This window comes from Ambystoma mexicanum, chromosome 3p (assembly GCF_040938575.1).
Source record: "Ambystoma mexicanum isolate Mex_15411 chromosome 3p, UKY_AmexF1_1, whole genome shotgun sequence".
Taxonomy (NCBI): Eukaryota; Metazoa; Chordata; class Amphibia; order Caudata; family Ambystomatidae; genus Ambystoma; species Ambystoma mexicanum.
The window spans coordinates 997699549-997717990 of record NC_090925.1 but is presented as its reverse complement, the minus strand read 5'-3'; the positions used below and the strand labels follow the sequence as shown (position 1 = coordinate 997717990).

The 18442-nt window shown below is 49.1% G+C and overlaps 1 protein-coding gene across 2 annotated transcripts in view; it reads left to right on the top strand.

The window, feature by feature from the left end:
* Positions 1-2160, top strand: part of RPN2 (ribophorin II) — a 514179-nt gene extending 512019 nt beyond the window's left edge. For both annotated transcript variants that reach the window (XM_069652295.1, XM_069652294.1), the window contains one exon: positions 1793-2160. In XM_069652295.1, the coding sequence (XP_069508396.1) occupies positions 1793-1805 (13 nt within the window). In that variant the 3' untranslated portion in view covers positions 1806-2160. The remainder of the gene's footprint in view (positions 1-1792) is intronic.
* Positions 2161-18442: the final 16282 nt, after the last annotated feature.

Below are 18442 nucleotides of genomic sequence, written 5' to 3'. Positions count from 1 at the left end.
AACTTTCAGTGCTATGCGGATGACACTCGGTTCATTTTCAGGCTCCCTTCAGCCACCTCTTCTCCTTCTCTCATCTCTGACTGACTGTCATCCAGGAGTGGTGTGCCGCCAATGATCTCTGCCTTAATGCCAGTAAGACTGAGATTCTGCTCATCGGCACAACTGCTCCCTCCTTTCCTGTCACTCTCTGGCCAGCCTCTCTTGACCCTCTTCCTGCTCCCAACTGTGAGGCTAAAAACCTTGGGGTTGTCTTCAACTCCACACTCTCCTTCTCCCCTCACATCTCTGACGTCTCTAAGAAGTCACACTACCAGCTGCACCTTCTCTCCTTCTCCCAGAAGCTCACTGTCTCCAGAGCTCTGGTTCTCTCTAGGCTGGACTACTGCAGCAGTCTTTCTAAATCTGCCTGCCTCAACTCTCCTCCCTCTGCAACTCATCCAAAACAGGACTGCAAGACTCAAGCCCAGGGATCGTATCTCTCCAGGACTGAAATCTCTGCACTGGCTGCCAGTGGCTGTGAGGATTAAGTTCAAATCCCTCTGCATTGTCCACAAAGCCTTCTGGGGCCAGGGGCCTCAATACCTTCAACTCTCTTTCTAAATATCTTCCTTCTCGAGCTCTTCGCTCATCCTCCTCCAATCCCTCAGGGTCAGTCGCTTCTCCAAGCAACAAGTTGGTGGTAGATCTTTCTTTGGCTGGGGCCTCCCTCTGGAACAGCCTCCCTGCCGCTCTGAAACTTGAGGAGAACCATCTCTGGTTCGGAAGCACCTCAAGACCTTCCTCTTTGCTTCTGCTTTCTCTCCTCCTCTCCCCTGCTGAACTCCTGGCTGAAACTGCACTGGTCACTTGGCTACCCTCTGTTCTCGGGCCCAGGTCCCCTCCTTGCCAGTTGCACACCTGCACTGCCCCCCCTGGCAACCCTTGCACTTGTGGGCTGTTTCTGTTTCTGTAGAGCCCCCGAGCAGGACTGAACACCTGATGTCTGCACTTACCCATGCACCTGCCACCAGCTGGCTGCAATTCTTATTTATATTTTTTTTAATTTATTTTTTTACTGTGTATCCTATGCACTGCCCCTCCCACTTTTCCCCCTTCCCCTCTCCCCTGCACTTGTGCGATCTCAATGTCACCTGGCCTAGTAAGATCATTGTCTCCCTCTTCCCCACACCCCCTTTCCTTGGCGCGCCTTGAAACACTTGTGTATAGGCGCGTTATAAATGCCATATCATATATATTTTTTCTGTGAATAAAAAAGATCTAAAATTCGAATTTTTGTTGTGTTTGGATATGATAGATTTTTTAGCAAGTTGATTTAAATTGCTGCATGAATATGAACGGTTTTAGGAACATGTTAACACAGGCCCTTGCTGATTGATCATCTTATCACCAATTCGTCCTCCTTTCCATGCCCCCTCCCCTCAAGTCACAACTGTAGGAGCATACACTGATTTGATATTATTTGGCATTGTTGCTAAATCAATTTTACCACTTTGCAGAGTCCTCTACAGTAGAGCAAGGGAATGTTGCACCTTAAGAGCATTTCTGGTTGATTTGTTGAGGGAAAAAAGGACCTCGTTTTTAAATGTCATTTCACTGTATTTGGTATAATGCTACAAATTGAACGTGGTTTTAGGCAGGCCATTTGGGGGAGGTACTAGAAGTCATGATTGCCTGGATGGTGGGACTCCTAATTACTTTCATTTGACATCTGGGGCATTTTGGTTAACAATTTGATGGCATAAGTAAATGAATGTAGCATGCAGGTTTATTTATTTTTTTCTTTTTTTTTCAGATCTGGAAAATGAAATCGAGAGCAAAGAACATTAAAATTGCAAACATTTTTCTTTTGAGTTTTTACATGAAGGTGCCACAGGACAATTTCAAGACCCGAAGAAAGTATTTTTAATCGGATTGCTGGTGCAGTTTATCCTGGTTTAATCTGCACATGTCTTCTCCAGCAGCTGTGTTATGCAGCCATGTTAAACAGTTTCTGGAATTGGGCCCTTGTTTGCACCCAACCAAGGATGGATACACAGATTTATGTGATTTTTGTGAAGGATTGGTGGGGCTGAAGGAACTGTGTAGTTGGGTGGTATGTCGGTTTACAATGTGCAGTGCTGGATAATGTCATCTTGAAATAAAGTGAATGGTGTGAGGGAATATCTGTGTAAGGGTTTATTGTGTGTTGGTATTCAGCGGGGGGGGGAGGTTGTCATGCCTGAAAATGTATTCTGTCTCTACAATGCAGTCGCACAGTTAATAGGAGCAGAAGTGCTCTGGTGCAGGCTATGGCCGAAGCATTTAGGTACTAGAGGTTACAACAGTCGCTCAGAGAAAGCAAGCAGCCAGGAGGACTGGGTTGAAGCCTCCTTATGTATGCACTGCATTTATTTAAAAATAAATGCAGTTCAACCATATAATGGCTTATAAAATGAGGGCACATAAGATTTTTGTTATAAGGTGGTCACTGAAATATGATGCTTCGGTTTGGGCAGGCTATTGGTAGTATAGTTGAACTAGTTTTAGAAAACCTTCTTCAGTCAAAACTCCTAGGCCAAAAATGCTCATATGGGAACTGGCAAAGGCTCTTGGAGGTAGATTTTCAAATTGTCAAAATGCCCCCACAACCCCGCCCCTAGCTCCACTGCACCACAGGCAATCCGTCACTCCATGTGGCCAACACAACCAGTGATCGTTTGCTTTTATTTGGTGCAACTCTGCTAATCACAGGCTTGTGTACGCATATTTGGATGTAATTTTGCACTGTTCCTTTTTATTGGTTGCTGTGGCAATGACCACCCCCCGTTGAAAATAGTCACCCGGATGTAGAGTGTCTAGATTCTGGGTTTCCGTCATATACGCACAGTGATGTCCTAGCTCATAGTTGTGCGATCAACGTAGGCATGGTGTTGGGGAGATTTCTCAAATGTCCTCTGAGGGGAGCATAGAAAAACCCAACCTCTAGTGTTAGGCAGGGGTGCACCTCACTCTAGCAATAGTAATGTGAAGAGCAGCCAGGATTCATTTTTAGAAGGAGTGCGGGGTGGTCATAATGTAGCCAGTCAGCTCATTTATACAATAAAGGCTTGTCTCCACAGTATGTTTACTAAAAATATACTACAAATGGATTGTGTCCCCCCACGTATTCCTCATTTTATGATTATCATCTCTCGAGCTTGAGCTGCTACAGAAAATGTTTTCGACAAAGGGTGCTGTGTCGAGTCGATGTCCCTTGAGGGCCTCTGTTCGACGGTCAACGTCAACATCAGTATAAGTAGCACATGCAGCGCCCGTTGGCTTCAGTTCTGTTTTTCCGAGATAACGCTTCGCGAGAATTACTGTATGCGTGGTTCTTCAGTAAAATTAGTGATTTTCGTACGAAAAATGTCTTTTTCGTCGACACCATCGACGCCCAAGTCGGGCTTCAAGAAGCGCGAGGACTGCGGGTCGAAGATGTCGATCACAGACCCCCACCACATATGTCTGTGGTGTCTGGGTTCCGGGCACCGTACCTCAGACTGTGGCTCCTGTCAGGCGATGATCCAGGAGGCTCTCGGCGGTTGGGAGATTACCTTTTGAAGTCACTGTCGAAGAGGTCAAAAAAGACTGAGTCGGGGGAATCTTCCTGATGCAAAAAAACGGTCTTGATCGTGAAGTCGATTGTGTCAGGCTTCATCGTCTTCTTCAAAGAAGGTCAAGAGGCGTCATAGGTCACCTTCGACCTCCAGTGATTCATTGATGGAGATAATCTGGTGTCAAAATCGGATTCCCTGCAAAATGGGGCGCATTTCGTAGTGAGATGCTTTGAATCTTCGAGAATGCGGCCTCGACCTCCCTCCCCCCCCTAAAAGGACAAGCAGAAAAGCCATGCCCCAGTCACTCCACTTAAGGACAACAAAGGAAGTCGAAGACAAAATCTTTGAAGCTAAGCTTGAAACCGGTTTTGCGTCAAACGGTCTCGATCCGACGGAAAATAGCCAAGGGCTTCGACGAATCCGTTACCTAGCCCATCTAGGGTTTCGTCAAATAAGCACAAAAAGTCGTCAACCATGCCTTTGCCAACTCAGTCAGAGCTGTAGACTCTGACTAAATCAGCTCCGATTTCGAAGCCGTTGTCGATGACTAAAACTACATCGTTGTCGAAGGCAGTAGTGGTACAGGAAAAGGTTTACAAAACTTTACCTAAAAAGGACTATTTTAAGTCTGTCAGCCATACGAGGATGAACCTCTTTCTGATGACGATACGCTACCTTTTGGACTACAGTTCGGCACCCCTAATGTGCCAGAGGAAATATCTGATGAGTCCAGGCTAAGAGATTTATATGAAACTTCAGTCAGCCAGTGGGATAGATACCTCGCCAGAGTTGGAATTTGGCAAACCAGACCCAACTGAGCATGCTGACTCTTCATACAGAAAACTTATGGGAAAGGTTATTGAATTTTTAGGATGGAGTAGGCATCTTGGACCGGGGTCCTCAAAGACCCAATTTTTGCCGTTCACATGGCATTACAGAAAAGGGTCTCCACAAATTGGGAGACACCAGAAACTGCGGCTGCAGTAAATAAAAACTTTGCGTGGAAGTACAGACCATCCAGCAGTGACCCGGAGTACCTCACTAAGCGTCCCACACCAGAAAGCTTGGTGGTTTAGGCTGCTACATCTACCAAGCAGTCGGCTTACCCATCCATCCATCCATCCCTCCTGACAGGGATGATCAGAGTGTGAAGGCCTGGGCGCGAAATGTTTTTACTGCTGGAAATATGGCATTAAAGACTATAAATGTGACTTGAACATTATCAAGATTTACGTTAACCCTGTGGGACTGTTGCTATGGCGGCTGACCACATCCCGGAAGGGGAGGAAAGAGACAGCTTCCTGGCAATCAAGGATGACAAGGAGGCCATGGGTGAATATTTCCAGTCAGGTTTGGATACTGCAGACAGCATCAGCAGATCCAAGGTGGCTAGCAGTGTTACGCAGATTTGCGTAGTTGAGGAAGTCTGGGTTTGCACCAGATGTGCAAGCTAGACTACTCAACATGCTCTTTGACGGCTCAAGGCTGTTTGGCAGCAAGGCGGATGAGAGTTTGGAAAAGCTGCAGCCCTCAAAGACGGCGGCTAAATCCCTTAGCGCCGCCATTAGACAGCCTCAACAACCCTATTCAGGTTAATCTTCCTGGGGGCTGGGTCGGTTGAGTCCTTTCGATTCTACTCCTCATTTGGAAGAGGAAGAGGACAAGCCGGTCAAAGAGGTGAGAAGATTCCCTCGTGGTGGACGAGGCAGAGGTGCTAAATCAGCCCAAGAAGTGGCAGCCTTACCTTCAGCCGCCTCTAAACCGCTCTGAGGCCTTGACTCACAAGACCCCGGTGGGAGGCAGACTTACTCTGCATCTGAACGAATGGTGGGGCACTACTTCAGATGCTTGGCCCCGGAAGCTGTGGCCCAAGGTTACTGCCTTCCTTTCCAAAAAAGGCTTTGGGATCAACCACCGGGGAACAATTTTCAAAATTCCAGATCCGCTCCTTGTGCAGGAAATTTTGACCCTGCTAGAGAAAGGTGCAATAGAACATGTACCTGTAGCGGAAAGGAACAAGGGTTGGTATTCTCCATACTTTCTGATTCCCAAAAAGGACTGAGGATTGAGACCCATCTTGGATTTAAGGAGCTTGAACAAGTTCCCCAGGAAGGACAGGTTCAAGATGGTTACCCTTTCTCAGATCCTTCAGGCTCTCCAACTCCAGACTGGATGGTATCATTGGACCTTCAGGATGCTTACCTTTAATGTTCCTATCATCTCAAGCACAGAAAGTACCTGGGGTTCGTGGTTGGCGGTTCTCATTATCAGTTTTGAATTTTGCCATTCAGGATGACCTGCTCCACGAGGGTTCTAATACTAGCCTGATCACCAACCCTAATGATCTAGTTGACCTGTACAATAACACCATCAACTCAGAGATAGACGCCATTGCGCTGCTGAAGCTCACTAAATCTAAACCTCCTGCCCATCTTAATACCTGGTTTACCCCTACGCTAAAAGCCCTACATAAAGAGAAACGACATGCAGAAGTCTGCTGGAGAAAAAACCCTTCTCCCCACAAAAAAACCTCCTTACTGCCCTCACCAACAGTTACGAAAAACAAATCATTCAGGCAAAAAAAGAGCCCTTCAACGACCGAATCAAAAAAGCGAATTCCAATACCAGGGAAATCTTCTCCATCCTGAGAGAATTAGAACCCCCAATTGCACCCATAGATTCCTGCACCAAAGACAAAGCCTGGTGCACAAACATTCAAAATGCCTTGTGCAACAAAATCACGATGTCACAAGACAAAATAGCAGCCAAAAAATCCTCTCTACAACATTGCCCTCACCACGCAAGAAACCATCCTTCAGGAACTTGCAGCCAACCAAACCAAACCTCCTAACCAATCCAGTTTTAAAGCCATTTCTATTGTGGAAACGAAGAATATCATTACGTCTCTTAAACCTTCACAATGCCTTGGTGACACATGTCCACCCCCTATTATCAAAGAGGCTGCACATGAACTAGCCCCTTTTGTCACATCATTTATCAACGCATCATTCAAATCATGTTCTGGGCCAACCAACCTTAAAGATGCTTGGATATTACCTCTCCTAAAAAAAAAAAAAAAGCAAACCTGGACGCTAATGTCCCAACGAATTATAGGCCCATAACCACTGTCCCGTTCCTCCTCAAAATCTTAGATAAAGCTGCATATTTACAGATCCAATCTTACTTAGAGATCAACAACCTACTAGGGTCAACACAATCAGGATTTAGACCGAGACATGGAACTGAAACGGCTCTCCTTGATCTCAAAAACCAACTAGATGAGCGTAAAGATGGAGGAGACATCTCTATTCTCCTACTCCTAGACCCATCAGCTGCATTCGACCTGGTAGATCACAAGGTTCTCTGTAACCACCTCAAATCGGCTGCCAACTTCTCCACAAAAGCCACGGCGTGGATAAACTCATTCTTGGATAAGAGAACCAGAAGAGTCTTCTCACGTACATCAGCAGCGGATCCAGTCCCCATCACCTGTGGAGTCCATCAAGGGTCATGTGTTTCCCCCACTTTGTACAATATTTTTACAAAGCCTCTCTTTGATATCGTGGACAAACTAGGGGTCTCATATACCAACTACGCTGATGACACCCAGATTGTTATCCCAATCCAAGGAGACTTTGACAATGACACCAGCCTCATAAATAAAGTCTACCAAATCATCCAAACCTGGATGGCCACACATGGCCTATGTCTTAACGACAAGTCCAAGCTCTTAATCATCGGAGCCACCAGTAAACTTAACAAATTTTCCCACTTGTACAATTCCATCACTATTGATGGCATCAAAATCAAGGTAGCCAAGGAAGTTAAAACCTTAGGATTCTACTTAGATTCAGCTCTCACCCTCGACAAGCAAGTAAATGCTACAGCCTGCACAACTAGTTACACCTGCAAACTTATTCACGCATGCAAACCATACCTGTCCACAGACAACTGTACCACTATAGCACAAGCCCTCATCCTCTCCAAATTAGACTACTGCAATGCACTGTACCTAGGCACCAGTAAACACAACACCAACAAACTACAAACCCTGCAGAACAATGCCCTTAGGACAGCATTAGGCATTCCTAAAGGGCAACACATCTGACCAAAGAAGAGCCGTCAACTGGCTTGCCATCAATGACTGTATCAAACTAAAAACTCTGAATATTACACACAACTGTATGAATAATAAAGCACCTGCATACCTCACAGAGAAATTCACAAAGTACACCTCTGAACGACTCATCAGAAAGGCCCAATCAAATAGTATCAAAATCCCCAACTTCAAACTGAAAAGAACTGGAGGGTCCAGCTTCCCAGTACTAGCAGCTCATCTTTGGAACTCCATCCTAGACTCACTTAGAGCTACTCCTTCCTTCCATGTGTTCAAAGCTAATGTCAAAGGTTTATAGTGATAATATCGAATACAAAAATGTCGGAAGTCATTATTTCGAAAAAATGTCAGAAAAAAAAATGAATTTCTTTTTCAGTTTTTTATTCGAAATGTGGGGGTTCCCCCCAACTCCCCTTTTTTTTTTACTTTTTTTTTTTACTCGCAAAACCCCCAAAAAATATATAAATAAAAAAATAATAATTTGATTTCATTTTTTTTCGATATTTTTTCGAAATTGTCTTTTGACATTTTTTTTCTCGATATTATGACTGACCACCAATGTCAAACTCTGGCTTCACACCAATGACTGCTAAAGCCTCAATTGTACCGAATATTCTGTATATTTAATGTAAAATATCTGAAACTGTAACGGATCTTATTTGTAAGCTACGTGATACTGTAACAAATGCTGTATATGTGATCTTGTAACATAGAAAATGTATAATATTTATGTACCTGTAACCTAAGATTCTACTTCCTGCAAGCGCCCAGTTGCTTAACGGCCCGGTGCGCTCTATAAATAAACAACAACAAGTTGATGGCGATGGTGGCAGCGAGCCTCGGGAGAGGGGGAGATTCACGTCTACCCATACCTAGACGTTTGGCTGATCAGGGCTTGTTCACCGGAACAAGCCCTGGAACATCTCAGCGTGACCTGCCACACACTCCACAAACTGGGCTTCTCCCTAAATTACCAAAAGTCTCACTTGATACCATCCCAAAGACTCCTATTTATTGGGTCAGTCCTGAATACTTCCTCGGGAAAGTCTCGCCACCAGAGGTGAGAGCTCAACACATTCTACAGATGGTCACCAAATTCCAGAGTGCCCAGCATCTTCCGGCCTTTTTTTTTTTTTTTTTTTCTTTTGAGCTTGCTCAGTCTCATGGCATCCTGCATTTTCCTGGTTCCAGAGGCTCTCGTCTGTGAATGAGATCCCTGTAATGGGCTCTCAGGACTCAGTGGTCCCAGTTCTCAGGCAGAATGTCAGACCACTTGCAAGTTCCAAAAAGAGTTGCTCAGGACCTTCTGTCGTGGGCTTGCTAAGACAACATTCTCAAGGGAGAATCTTTTTGGCAGCCATGGCCAGAGATAAAGATAGTGACGGACGCCTCACTCGCGGGGTGGGGAGCCCACACCAACGATTTAACAATCGGCGGTCGTTGGTCTCCATCGGAAACAAACAACCTATCAGCCTTTTGGAGCTGAGGGCAATCCGACTAGGGCTGAAGGCCTTCCTGCCATCTTTACGGGGAAAGGATGTCCTGATAATCACGGCCAACGCAGTTGCTATGTACTACCACAACAAGAGTGGAGGTGTAGGAGCACTACCTCTGTGCAAAGAGGCAATGCAGCTCTTGTTCTGCACAATACAAGGAGGAATCACTCGATCAGCAGTTCACCTAGCCGGAGAGCAGAACATGGCGGTAGACGCTCTGAGCAGGCAGAGCAGTTTCCCACGAGTGGGAACTAGCTCAGGAAGTCCTTCAAGTGATAGTCACCCTTTTGATACCCCCTCAAGTGGATCTGTTCATGACCAGTATCATCCGGAAGTGCGAACTGTTTTGCTCAAGGGAATTTCCTCCAAGAGGTGCTCTAGGGGACGCGTTCGTGGTGGACTGGGAGTTTCCACTCCTGTACGAGTTTCCTCCAATCCCTGTCATTCCTCATGTGATCAGGAGGATGAGAAAGTTCGGGAAACCCATGATCCCGATTGCCCCGGATTGGGCCAGGAGGACGTGGTACCCGGACCTCCTGGACATGTTCATCTGCCCTGCAATGCGTCTTCCACAAAGAGAGGATCTTCTCTCGCAAGAAGAAGGTCGAGTTTTCCAGCCAGAGGTCAAGACACTCGGCCTTCACACTTGATTTCTGAAAGGCTGAGCTACAAGGATTGGGACCTCCCGGATGACGTAATGGAGATCTTGCTTTCGGCCAGAAGGCCAGCAACAAAATCTTTGGCATTGGAACAAGTTCAACAACTGGTGCATGTATAATAATGTGGATCCCTTTCTATGCGACACACCTATGGTGTTTTAAAAAAAAATGTATTACATTTGGCAAATCTGGGGCTCCAGATTGGAACAATTAAGGATTACCTAGCTGCGCTTTCCATTTTCAAGCGCTCTTCAGAGGAGGATTCATATTTTAAGATCCCTCTGATTGTTCAATTCTTGAAAGGCCTTACTAATGTATATCCACCAGTCCATTCAATGTCGCTGTATGGCATCTCAATCTAAATGCATTCCCTTTCAGCCTTTACACTCACGTCCTTTAAGACTCTTGACATTAAAAACCGTTTTGCTTATTGCAATAAAGTCAGCCCGCAGGGTAAGCGAGTTGCAGGCCCTTTCCTGCAAACCTTTACATACGGTATTCCATAAAGACATGGTCATACTGAAGGTAAAGCCTTCTAATCTTACGTCCCGTCCCCTTTCCTCCATACTGTATGGTCCTCCCTTCCAAGGGACGGGAGATGGAACCTTTTTCACCATAAAAAACCTTCCCCTTTAAAATTAGAGGTAAGTTGGAGTGCGGTCCAGGGAGCATGCGCTGCCCTGACTCCGGTGCCACTCCTCAGTCCCCTTTTCCGCGTTGATGGGAACGGGCCGACTTCACCAGCGCTCCTGGGTTTGGCTTCGGCTGTTTCATTCCACGCACGGATACTTCTGTCTTCTTTTTTTGTCATTCAGGTACTCGGTCCTCAGGCGTCGTGCTCCTCCCCTGTGCATATCGACTTCTACAGGGTTCAGCAGGTGTCCAGCCTGCAACGGGCTCTTCCCAACTTCAGAGCCCTGCGCTGTCTGCCTACGTTGTCATGGCCCAAACCACGGTTGCCAAGCTTGTTCAGTGTGTTGCTCGCTGTCCTCGAAAGCACTGAAGAACAGACTAGCCAGGTGGAGGGAGCTCCTCGTGAAACATCGAACCAAGCCCAAGGTAGGGCCGATATTCTCAATCGACCCAACGGAGACTCCTTCCCAGGGACTCTCATGCTTGGGAGGGACCGGTCAGGTCCTTCTACCAGCACGTGCACAGAGGCTGCTGCAGCTACCAGCCTCCGGGCCAAGGGATCCTCAGATCCTCCCGGTGACAGTGTTGAGGGACCAGAAGGTTCTTTTACCGGTTCTTCGCCAGAGTGGCTCTGCCCTTGTACCGGCCCCATGGCTGAGGGGCTATGCCCGAATACCGGCAATAGGTCTGAGGGGGTGCCTAAATGCAGCTCTACCTACCCCCGGGTCAAGGGTTCCACACCTACTGGGCCTAGGCCTGAGGAGCAGGGTAGTCCTCGTGATCCACATGCAAGAGTCTTGGACGAGGCCTGGCCCAGCGGGCTGAGCAACACGTCGCAGGCACGCGGCAGGCAGCTCGACAAAATGGCCACCGCGCCAGACAGAGGCACCCGTCCGTCATTCCAGGAATTCAGCATAGGACGAGTGTCTGGGTGGGACTGGCCTCAACCTGGTACGTGGCCTACAGCCTACCACTCTTTTGCACAGGGCAGCTTTCCTTTGCGTCCATATGGGCAGGGTACGCAGCAGCTCCCTGCTACCCCATCAGGACCCCCTGACAGCTCCTCGGTTGGTGAACAGGTCGTCTTCGAGAGGTTCCTCAGCCTCATGAGGTCACCTCGGATGGGGGTATCCTCAAAGACAACATCGGGGAAGTCCTTCCCGCAATGCTAGTGGCACCACAGACTCCTCCGTCGGTGCCCCAGACCCTGGCGCATCCGCCACCTCTGGCTCCTCAGACGCCACGTACCAGCCTCTGCCGCCGCCTCAGCCTCTGGCCACGGTCCCTGTACCCCAGCCTCTGGCGCCAACTAGTCCTCCTCCTCCACAGGATCCCCCAGATCCACAGGATACAGATGAGGAGGATCATCTGGGCGCGCCATCCTCAGCCAGGGCCTTCCACGAACGTCTTGCTGGGCTGGCTGAGTATCTGGGCTTACCCCAACCAGAAGTCAAGTAGCCGGCAGAGGGGGTTCTGGTGGTAGTCCTCACACAACGCCCCCCTGCCAAATTGGGGATTCCTCTGCAGACCGATGTAGTCTCCCTGGCAAAGAAGGGCTGACTCAAACCCAACTCAGCCCAGCCGGACAATCGATGCCAAGTACAGGCAGATGGAGGGGGATACACTCTTGCCATCCTCCACCACACTCCTCTGTGATCGCTGCGGCATCACTATACTCCAAGCCTCAGTCGTCCTCGGCAGCGCTGCTAGGCAAGGAGGAGAAGATCTTGGAGGCGTACAGCAAGAAACTCTTCCAACGCGTCCTTACATCTTCGTCAGGCCAACGCAGATGCCATGCTGGCTGCCGCCAACCACAGATTATGGCGGGAAATTGCAGACTTCCTTCCGGAACTCCCCACCCAGAGCCAATCGCACTTTAAGGCGGGCCTAGCTGAGGCCAAGCTTATGGCGCATGATCTCATGGAATCCACCGTGGCCCATATTGACACCTCTTGCCGTGCCATCTGTATCGCCAAGGACATGAGAAGGACAGCCTGGCTCCCGGAAACAAAGTTAAACCCGGATGTCCATGAACGCATGTTAGATCTACCATTCGAGGGGGTGGGGGGAGACCTTTTCCACTCTTCCACGTGTGATGAGCTGGACAAAAAAACAGCTCACAAACGGCCAAGTCTTTATCCATCTTCACAAAGACCACGCCCAAATCGTACTGCCAATCTCAGCAGCGCTCCGAAAGGGGTCGTAAATACGGAGGGTTCCGAGGCTTCCAGGAGCGTAGATCCAGGCAGCTGGAACGCTCGCCGTCTCAGAGCCAGCGCAAGCAACAAAAAGGGGGGGTAAGGGATTTTTCCAGTCCCCCTCCTCCGCGACAGCCTCCGAGGGAAAGATGGCATGACACGCCCCTTCGGGTCCATGTGACTCCGGTGAGGGGAGGGGGGGGGAGGCTTTCTCTCCATGCACATTTCTGGTGCCAGAATTTCGTGGACCCCTGAATCCTCTCCATAGTATCCACGGGGTACCGCCTCCCTATCCCAACCTCTCCTCGCTCCTCCCCTCCACTCCCACAGGTTGGGACAGCAACTCTTTTGGCAGAGATCCGGTCACTCGTAGAGAGCCAGCCAGTGGAGGAAGTTCCAGCCTTCCAGCGAGGCTTTGGCTTTTACTCCAGGATTTTCGCTATTCGGAAGAACCAGGTGGGCCTGAGAGTTGTGCTGGACCTTTCCACCCTCAACCTCTCCTTACCCCTGCAAAAATGCAAGATGGTTAGGCCAGCTTTTATAACGGAGACATTGGACAAGGCAGACTGGATGTGCTCCCTGGACCTGAAGGACGCGTACCTACACGTCCCGATTTGGCAGCCCCATCGTTTCCTTCGGTTCAGGATCATGGACTACCATTTTCAGTACAAGGTCCTTCCGTTTGGCCTCAACTGGGCCCCCATGGTCTTCACCAGTCTCATGAATGCAGTGGCGGCCCTCCTTACAGCGCAGGGCCTCCACATCTATCCATACCTGTATGACTGGCTCATCAGGGCTTCATCTCCGGAAGCGGTTCACCAATCTTCCCATGCCCTTATGAACACTCTGCACGATCTTGGCTTTTCGCTCAATCTCAAGTCGCAGCTGCAACCCACACAGACTGACATTTTTGGGCCTCGTCTAGGATACATGCTCCCAGAAGGTATTTCCTTGGGAGGACAAAATCTCGGATATCAAGAGGGCCACCACCCACTTCCTCAGCAGAGCGGTGATCTCGGCATGGTGGTACCGAAATCTGGGTCTAATGGCAGCGGTCGTATTGGCCGTCCCGCACACGAGACAAAGGATGAGGATGATTCAGCTGCACTTTGCGGCCTAATGGAACCAGGAGCAGTGATCTCAATCAGAGATGATAAACGTTCCTCCATCTCTCCACCCGGCCCTAACTTGGTGGTCCAGAGACTGCAACCTATGGAGGGTCAAGCCCTTTCCAAAGCCCACTCCGCAGGCCGCTGTCTCCATGGATTCCTCTCTTGAGGGCTGGGGAGCCACCCTGGACGATCTCTGTCCACAGCACCTGGACTCGTCTGGAGCAGGAATACCACATCAATTGGATAGAGCTGAATGCCATCTGGCTGGTGCTCAAGGCATTCCTACGACTTCTCAGGGGCAAGGTTGTCCTCATCCAGATCGTCAAGAAATACCTGACGGGACCCGCATGGCTCTACCCGCCCGTCAAGAGACAGCACCCTGTGTGGGACCCTAACATAGTCTTGGGCACTCTGGCGCACAAACCGTTTGAGCCTATGGCGTCTGTGAACATCGGGCTGGTCACCTCAAGATGGCCTTACTAGTCAGTCTCGGCTCATAGAGTCAGCGAAACCCAGGCGCTGGTCACCTCAGAACCATATACTAACTTTCACAAGGACAAAGTAGTCCTGCGGACACACCCGGCATTTCTGCCCAAGGTCCCGTCTGCTTTCCACTTGAACGAGGAAATAGTACTTCCTACATTTTTTCCCGATCCCAAGGACGAAGCACAAAGAGTGCTTCACTGCCTGGATGTCAGGCGTGCCCTGAAATTCTACTTGGACAGGACCAAGGGCTTGCGCAAATCGGACGCCCTGTTTGTCACTTTTGGAGGCTCAAGACCTGGCTATCAGGCCTCTAAGGCTTCCATATCTTGCTGGATGGTCTCTGCCATCAAGTAAGCGTATGAGGGCCAGCACAAGCCGCTTCCGGCCAACATGCATGCCCACGCAGTCAGGGCCAAGGCAACGGCTATCGCATTCCACCGCCATGTCCCTTGGCAAGTCATAAGCAGGTCGTCCACTTGGGCCTCTCCCAAAGCTTTCTGCAAGCATTACGGTTTGGATGCCGGCTCTAGATCTGATGCAGCTTTCGGACAGGCGGTTCTCGGGAACCTATTTGCTTAAGGAGGATCTCCTCTCCACCCAGGGGCTACAATCAGTTGTAATCGCCCATACAGTATGGAGGAAAGGGGACGGGACGCAAGAGTAATTGTAATTTACTCACCGTAGTGACTAACGTACTCTTAGTCCATAGTCCCCTTTCCTCCATACGTCCCACCAACTTCCCCCTAATAATACTGGTGTCATTAGGCAATGTTATACCTATTGTCGATGCGTCAATGGGGACTGAGGTGTGGCGCTGGAGGGCAGAGTCAGGGCAGCGCATGCTCCCTGGGCCGTACCCCCACGCGCCTCTAAATTTAAAGGGGAAGGGAAGTTTCAGTCTCCCGTCCCCGTCCCTTGGAAGGGACGCCCATAGAGTATGGACGAAAGGGGACTATGGACTAAGAGTACGTTAGTCACTACAGTGAGTAACTTACAATATTTCTACCGAAGGTAGTCTGACTTCCACCAGTCACAAAAAATCACCATACCAACTTTTTATCCACCTCCTCATCAAGGAAAGGAGACGGAGGAGAGGTTGCATAGACTGGACCCAAAAAGGGCTCTGTTTTTAAATATCCAGAATGGCTACATTTCGCCAAGATGACCAATTATTCATTGGCTATACTTGTCCCAAATTGGGTCTTGCGGTTAGTAAACAAACAATATCCAGATGGATTATCCCGGCTATTGGCATATGCTACAGATTAGCAGGCAAGGACTTGACGGAAGGCTTAAGGGCAAATTCCACAAGGGGCATGGTAACCTCTGCTGCTCTTCAAAGAGGTGTCCCAATCAATGATATTTGTTCAGCATCCACTTGGTCGTCTAACCATACCTTCGGAAGACATTACTGCCTGGATTCATCTCCCAGTCAGGGAGAATAATTTGCAAAAGCGGTCCTTAATTCAGTCCATGATTAGATCTAAATTTAATTGGTACTCCCACCTCCAAATGTAATTTCGCCCTCCTAATCTTTCACACTATTCAGTGGGAAATATTTCACCCAAAATTCTACAATTTTATGTGTGTACCTATTATCACAGAGGATGTTTGCATTCAATTTTAAAGTTGCACCATGTACAATTTCCCCATGATTTCCATTTTTTTGCCGTTTGCCTTCCCTACATACTAGGGACATCTACTATGTCTTGTTTTAATGATACAAAAACTGCATTTAAACTGTTAAACCTTTGCATTGATGCGTTGTCCGGTTGCAGAAATAAGTCTCAAAGTTTATTAAATAAAATGGTCTTTTGCCCCAGATGGGCTGGCTTTTGTCTTCCAAATAAGGGCATTTCCTTCCAACCCACAGCCAACTGTCAGCCCTAGTCCTGTGTTGCCATGGAGTTGCCTTTGAAGCTCCCCAGTTTGAGGGGAGGTGCTGCTAAAAAAGTCACACCTGTGTGTCCCAGAAATCCATTCTGCCAAGCTGAAGCACAGCCACAGGGTCTGACGAGGGTGCGAGATCCACCACCATTGTCTATTCATAGGCCCCATAGGCTGGTCCCCTTGGGGGAAGGCAGATCCTGTTCCCAGGAAGCAAATGTCCTTTGAAGCCAGGCCAGAAAAAACCTGTTCTGTGGCTTCATCACAGTAAATGCATTTATTTATTAATTTTTTTCTGAACCAGAAAGAAAATCTGTTGAATTAAATATCCCATATTTGTTTGCAAACAAAACCCCCCCCTCACTTTTCTAGGCAAGGACAGGCCCTTAATTCAACATTTCACTTTTAAACCGCATTTTCTTGTTTGTCAAAAGCACATTTTACACGTGGGTTAATTCTGCTGGGATGTCACTTTCAAATGCGGCCTTTCCTGGTATCTTTATTCTGAGCATTTCCATGGCCATAGTTAATTTCTACTACACAGGAATCTGTTCCACAGAAGGGTCCTTTGAAACTGACATGCTAAGAGAGAGAGATGGGTTCTTATAAATAATTTAGCTGTGATATTTTGTTGCAAAGTAAAGCTTTTTTCCTAGTACGATTTCGAGTGAAGTTCTTTATTTCACACATCTTGCCTGGCACAGCCCGTCATTCAGTGAGAAATTCCCCCTTTTGTTGGAGCGCGACCTGAATATTGGGGGACCTAGCTGGGTCTCACTGAATGAGAACTGTGTACTGTTAAACAGATGAAAAAAGGCATCAGTGCACAGTCATTTTAAAAGGCAGAATATTTCCTTTTTTTAGTGAAAAGCTTTGGGCTGGCAGCCTAACAGCGCTGCCTTTGAATTCTTTTCTTTTTGGTGCAAATGAACCTTTCGAGGGGATTGGGTCCTCCGATATATTCCATATCTGACAGGTAATGTCCACAGCTGTGCTGCTTCGGAAAATTTTCGGCGTCCTGCGTCGATGACATCGATGCGCCGTCCCCGAGGACCTCCTCCGACGGCCGACGTCACCCGATGTGATAAGTAGGACGCACGACGCCCGTAGCCTCAGTTCCGTTTTTTCCGCGAACGTGTTCGCTTCATGAATCTTGGTACGCATCGACTCTTTGGAGTTTGTTGTATTCTTCTCGGTTCCTTTGAACCTGTTTGATTTTTGTGAAAACCTGTTCGTGAAACGATGTCTACCTCGTCTTCCACCCCGCGTCCAGGCTTGAAGAAATGCGGGGACTGTGGGTCCAAGATGTTGGTCACGGACTCGCACGACGCCTGCCTCTGGTGCCTCGGGGAGGCCCACGATACGGATGACTGTGTCGACTGCCAGTCGCTCATGGCCAAGGCCTTGCAGGAGCGCAAGAAGTTGTCGGTAGGTCGGGTGTCTAAGCTCCGGAAGTCAAGGTCGACGGATTCGATGGAGTCGAGAGGCGACTCTCCGCGTCGTCGGAAGTCCAGTGGGTCTCCTTCCAGGAGTTGGTCTCGCCACTCCTCTGCCTCTACGAGGCATTCCCGGAAGCGCCGGCATCGGTCACCTTCCCCGTCCTCTTCCGAGGACTCCGCCCGTCGGCGGGACGCTTATCCCACCATGCAAGCGACACCGGAGGAATGGGCTGCCTTCGGGAAGAAAATGTTGGCGATTCTCGAATTGCAGGGCACCGGTCCGTCCGCGCCACCGAGTGGGGTCGGCCGGCACCGGTCGAGAGACATCGCCCGTACGCCTTCGGGCTCGGGTGGTCGGCACGGCTCGCGGGAGAGGTCCCGCTCGGACAAGGGTAGCCATTCTCGCCATGCCCGTTCCAGGTCCCGGTCCTCGACGCGCTCAAGACCGCGTGATCCTGTGCCGACTTCAAGGAAGACGTTGACGCCTGTGGTGCCGAGGTCGTCGAGAGACACGCTCGGAGCTCCGGCTTCGAGTCCTGAATCGACGCCGTTGATGCTGGCGGCGCTGCAGCTGACGTCGACGCCGATTCCGTCGACGCTGATTCTCTCGGCGCCGACTCGTACGGCGCCCTCAACGCCTTTTGAGGCAGTGGTGTCGGAGGGGCCCCGTGGTACGGGGTTAGCCCCTAGAAAGGCTCTGGCTAAGGTCAGGCATAGCTTTGGTCCCCAGGTGTCTTCCTCTCACCGCCTGGAGTACATTTCAGAGGGTGATGAAGGCTTGGTTCCGGTTACGGTGCCAGATGAGCTTCTCTCGGGCCATAGCCAGTTTGATGAGCTGAG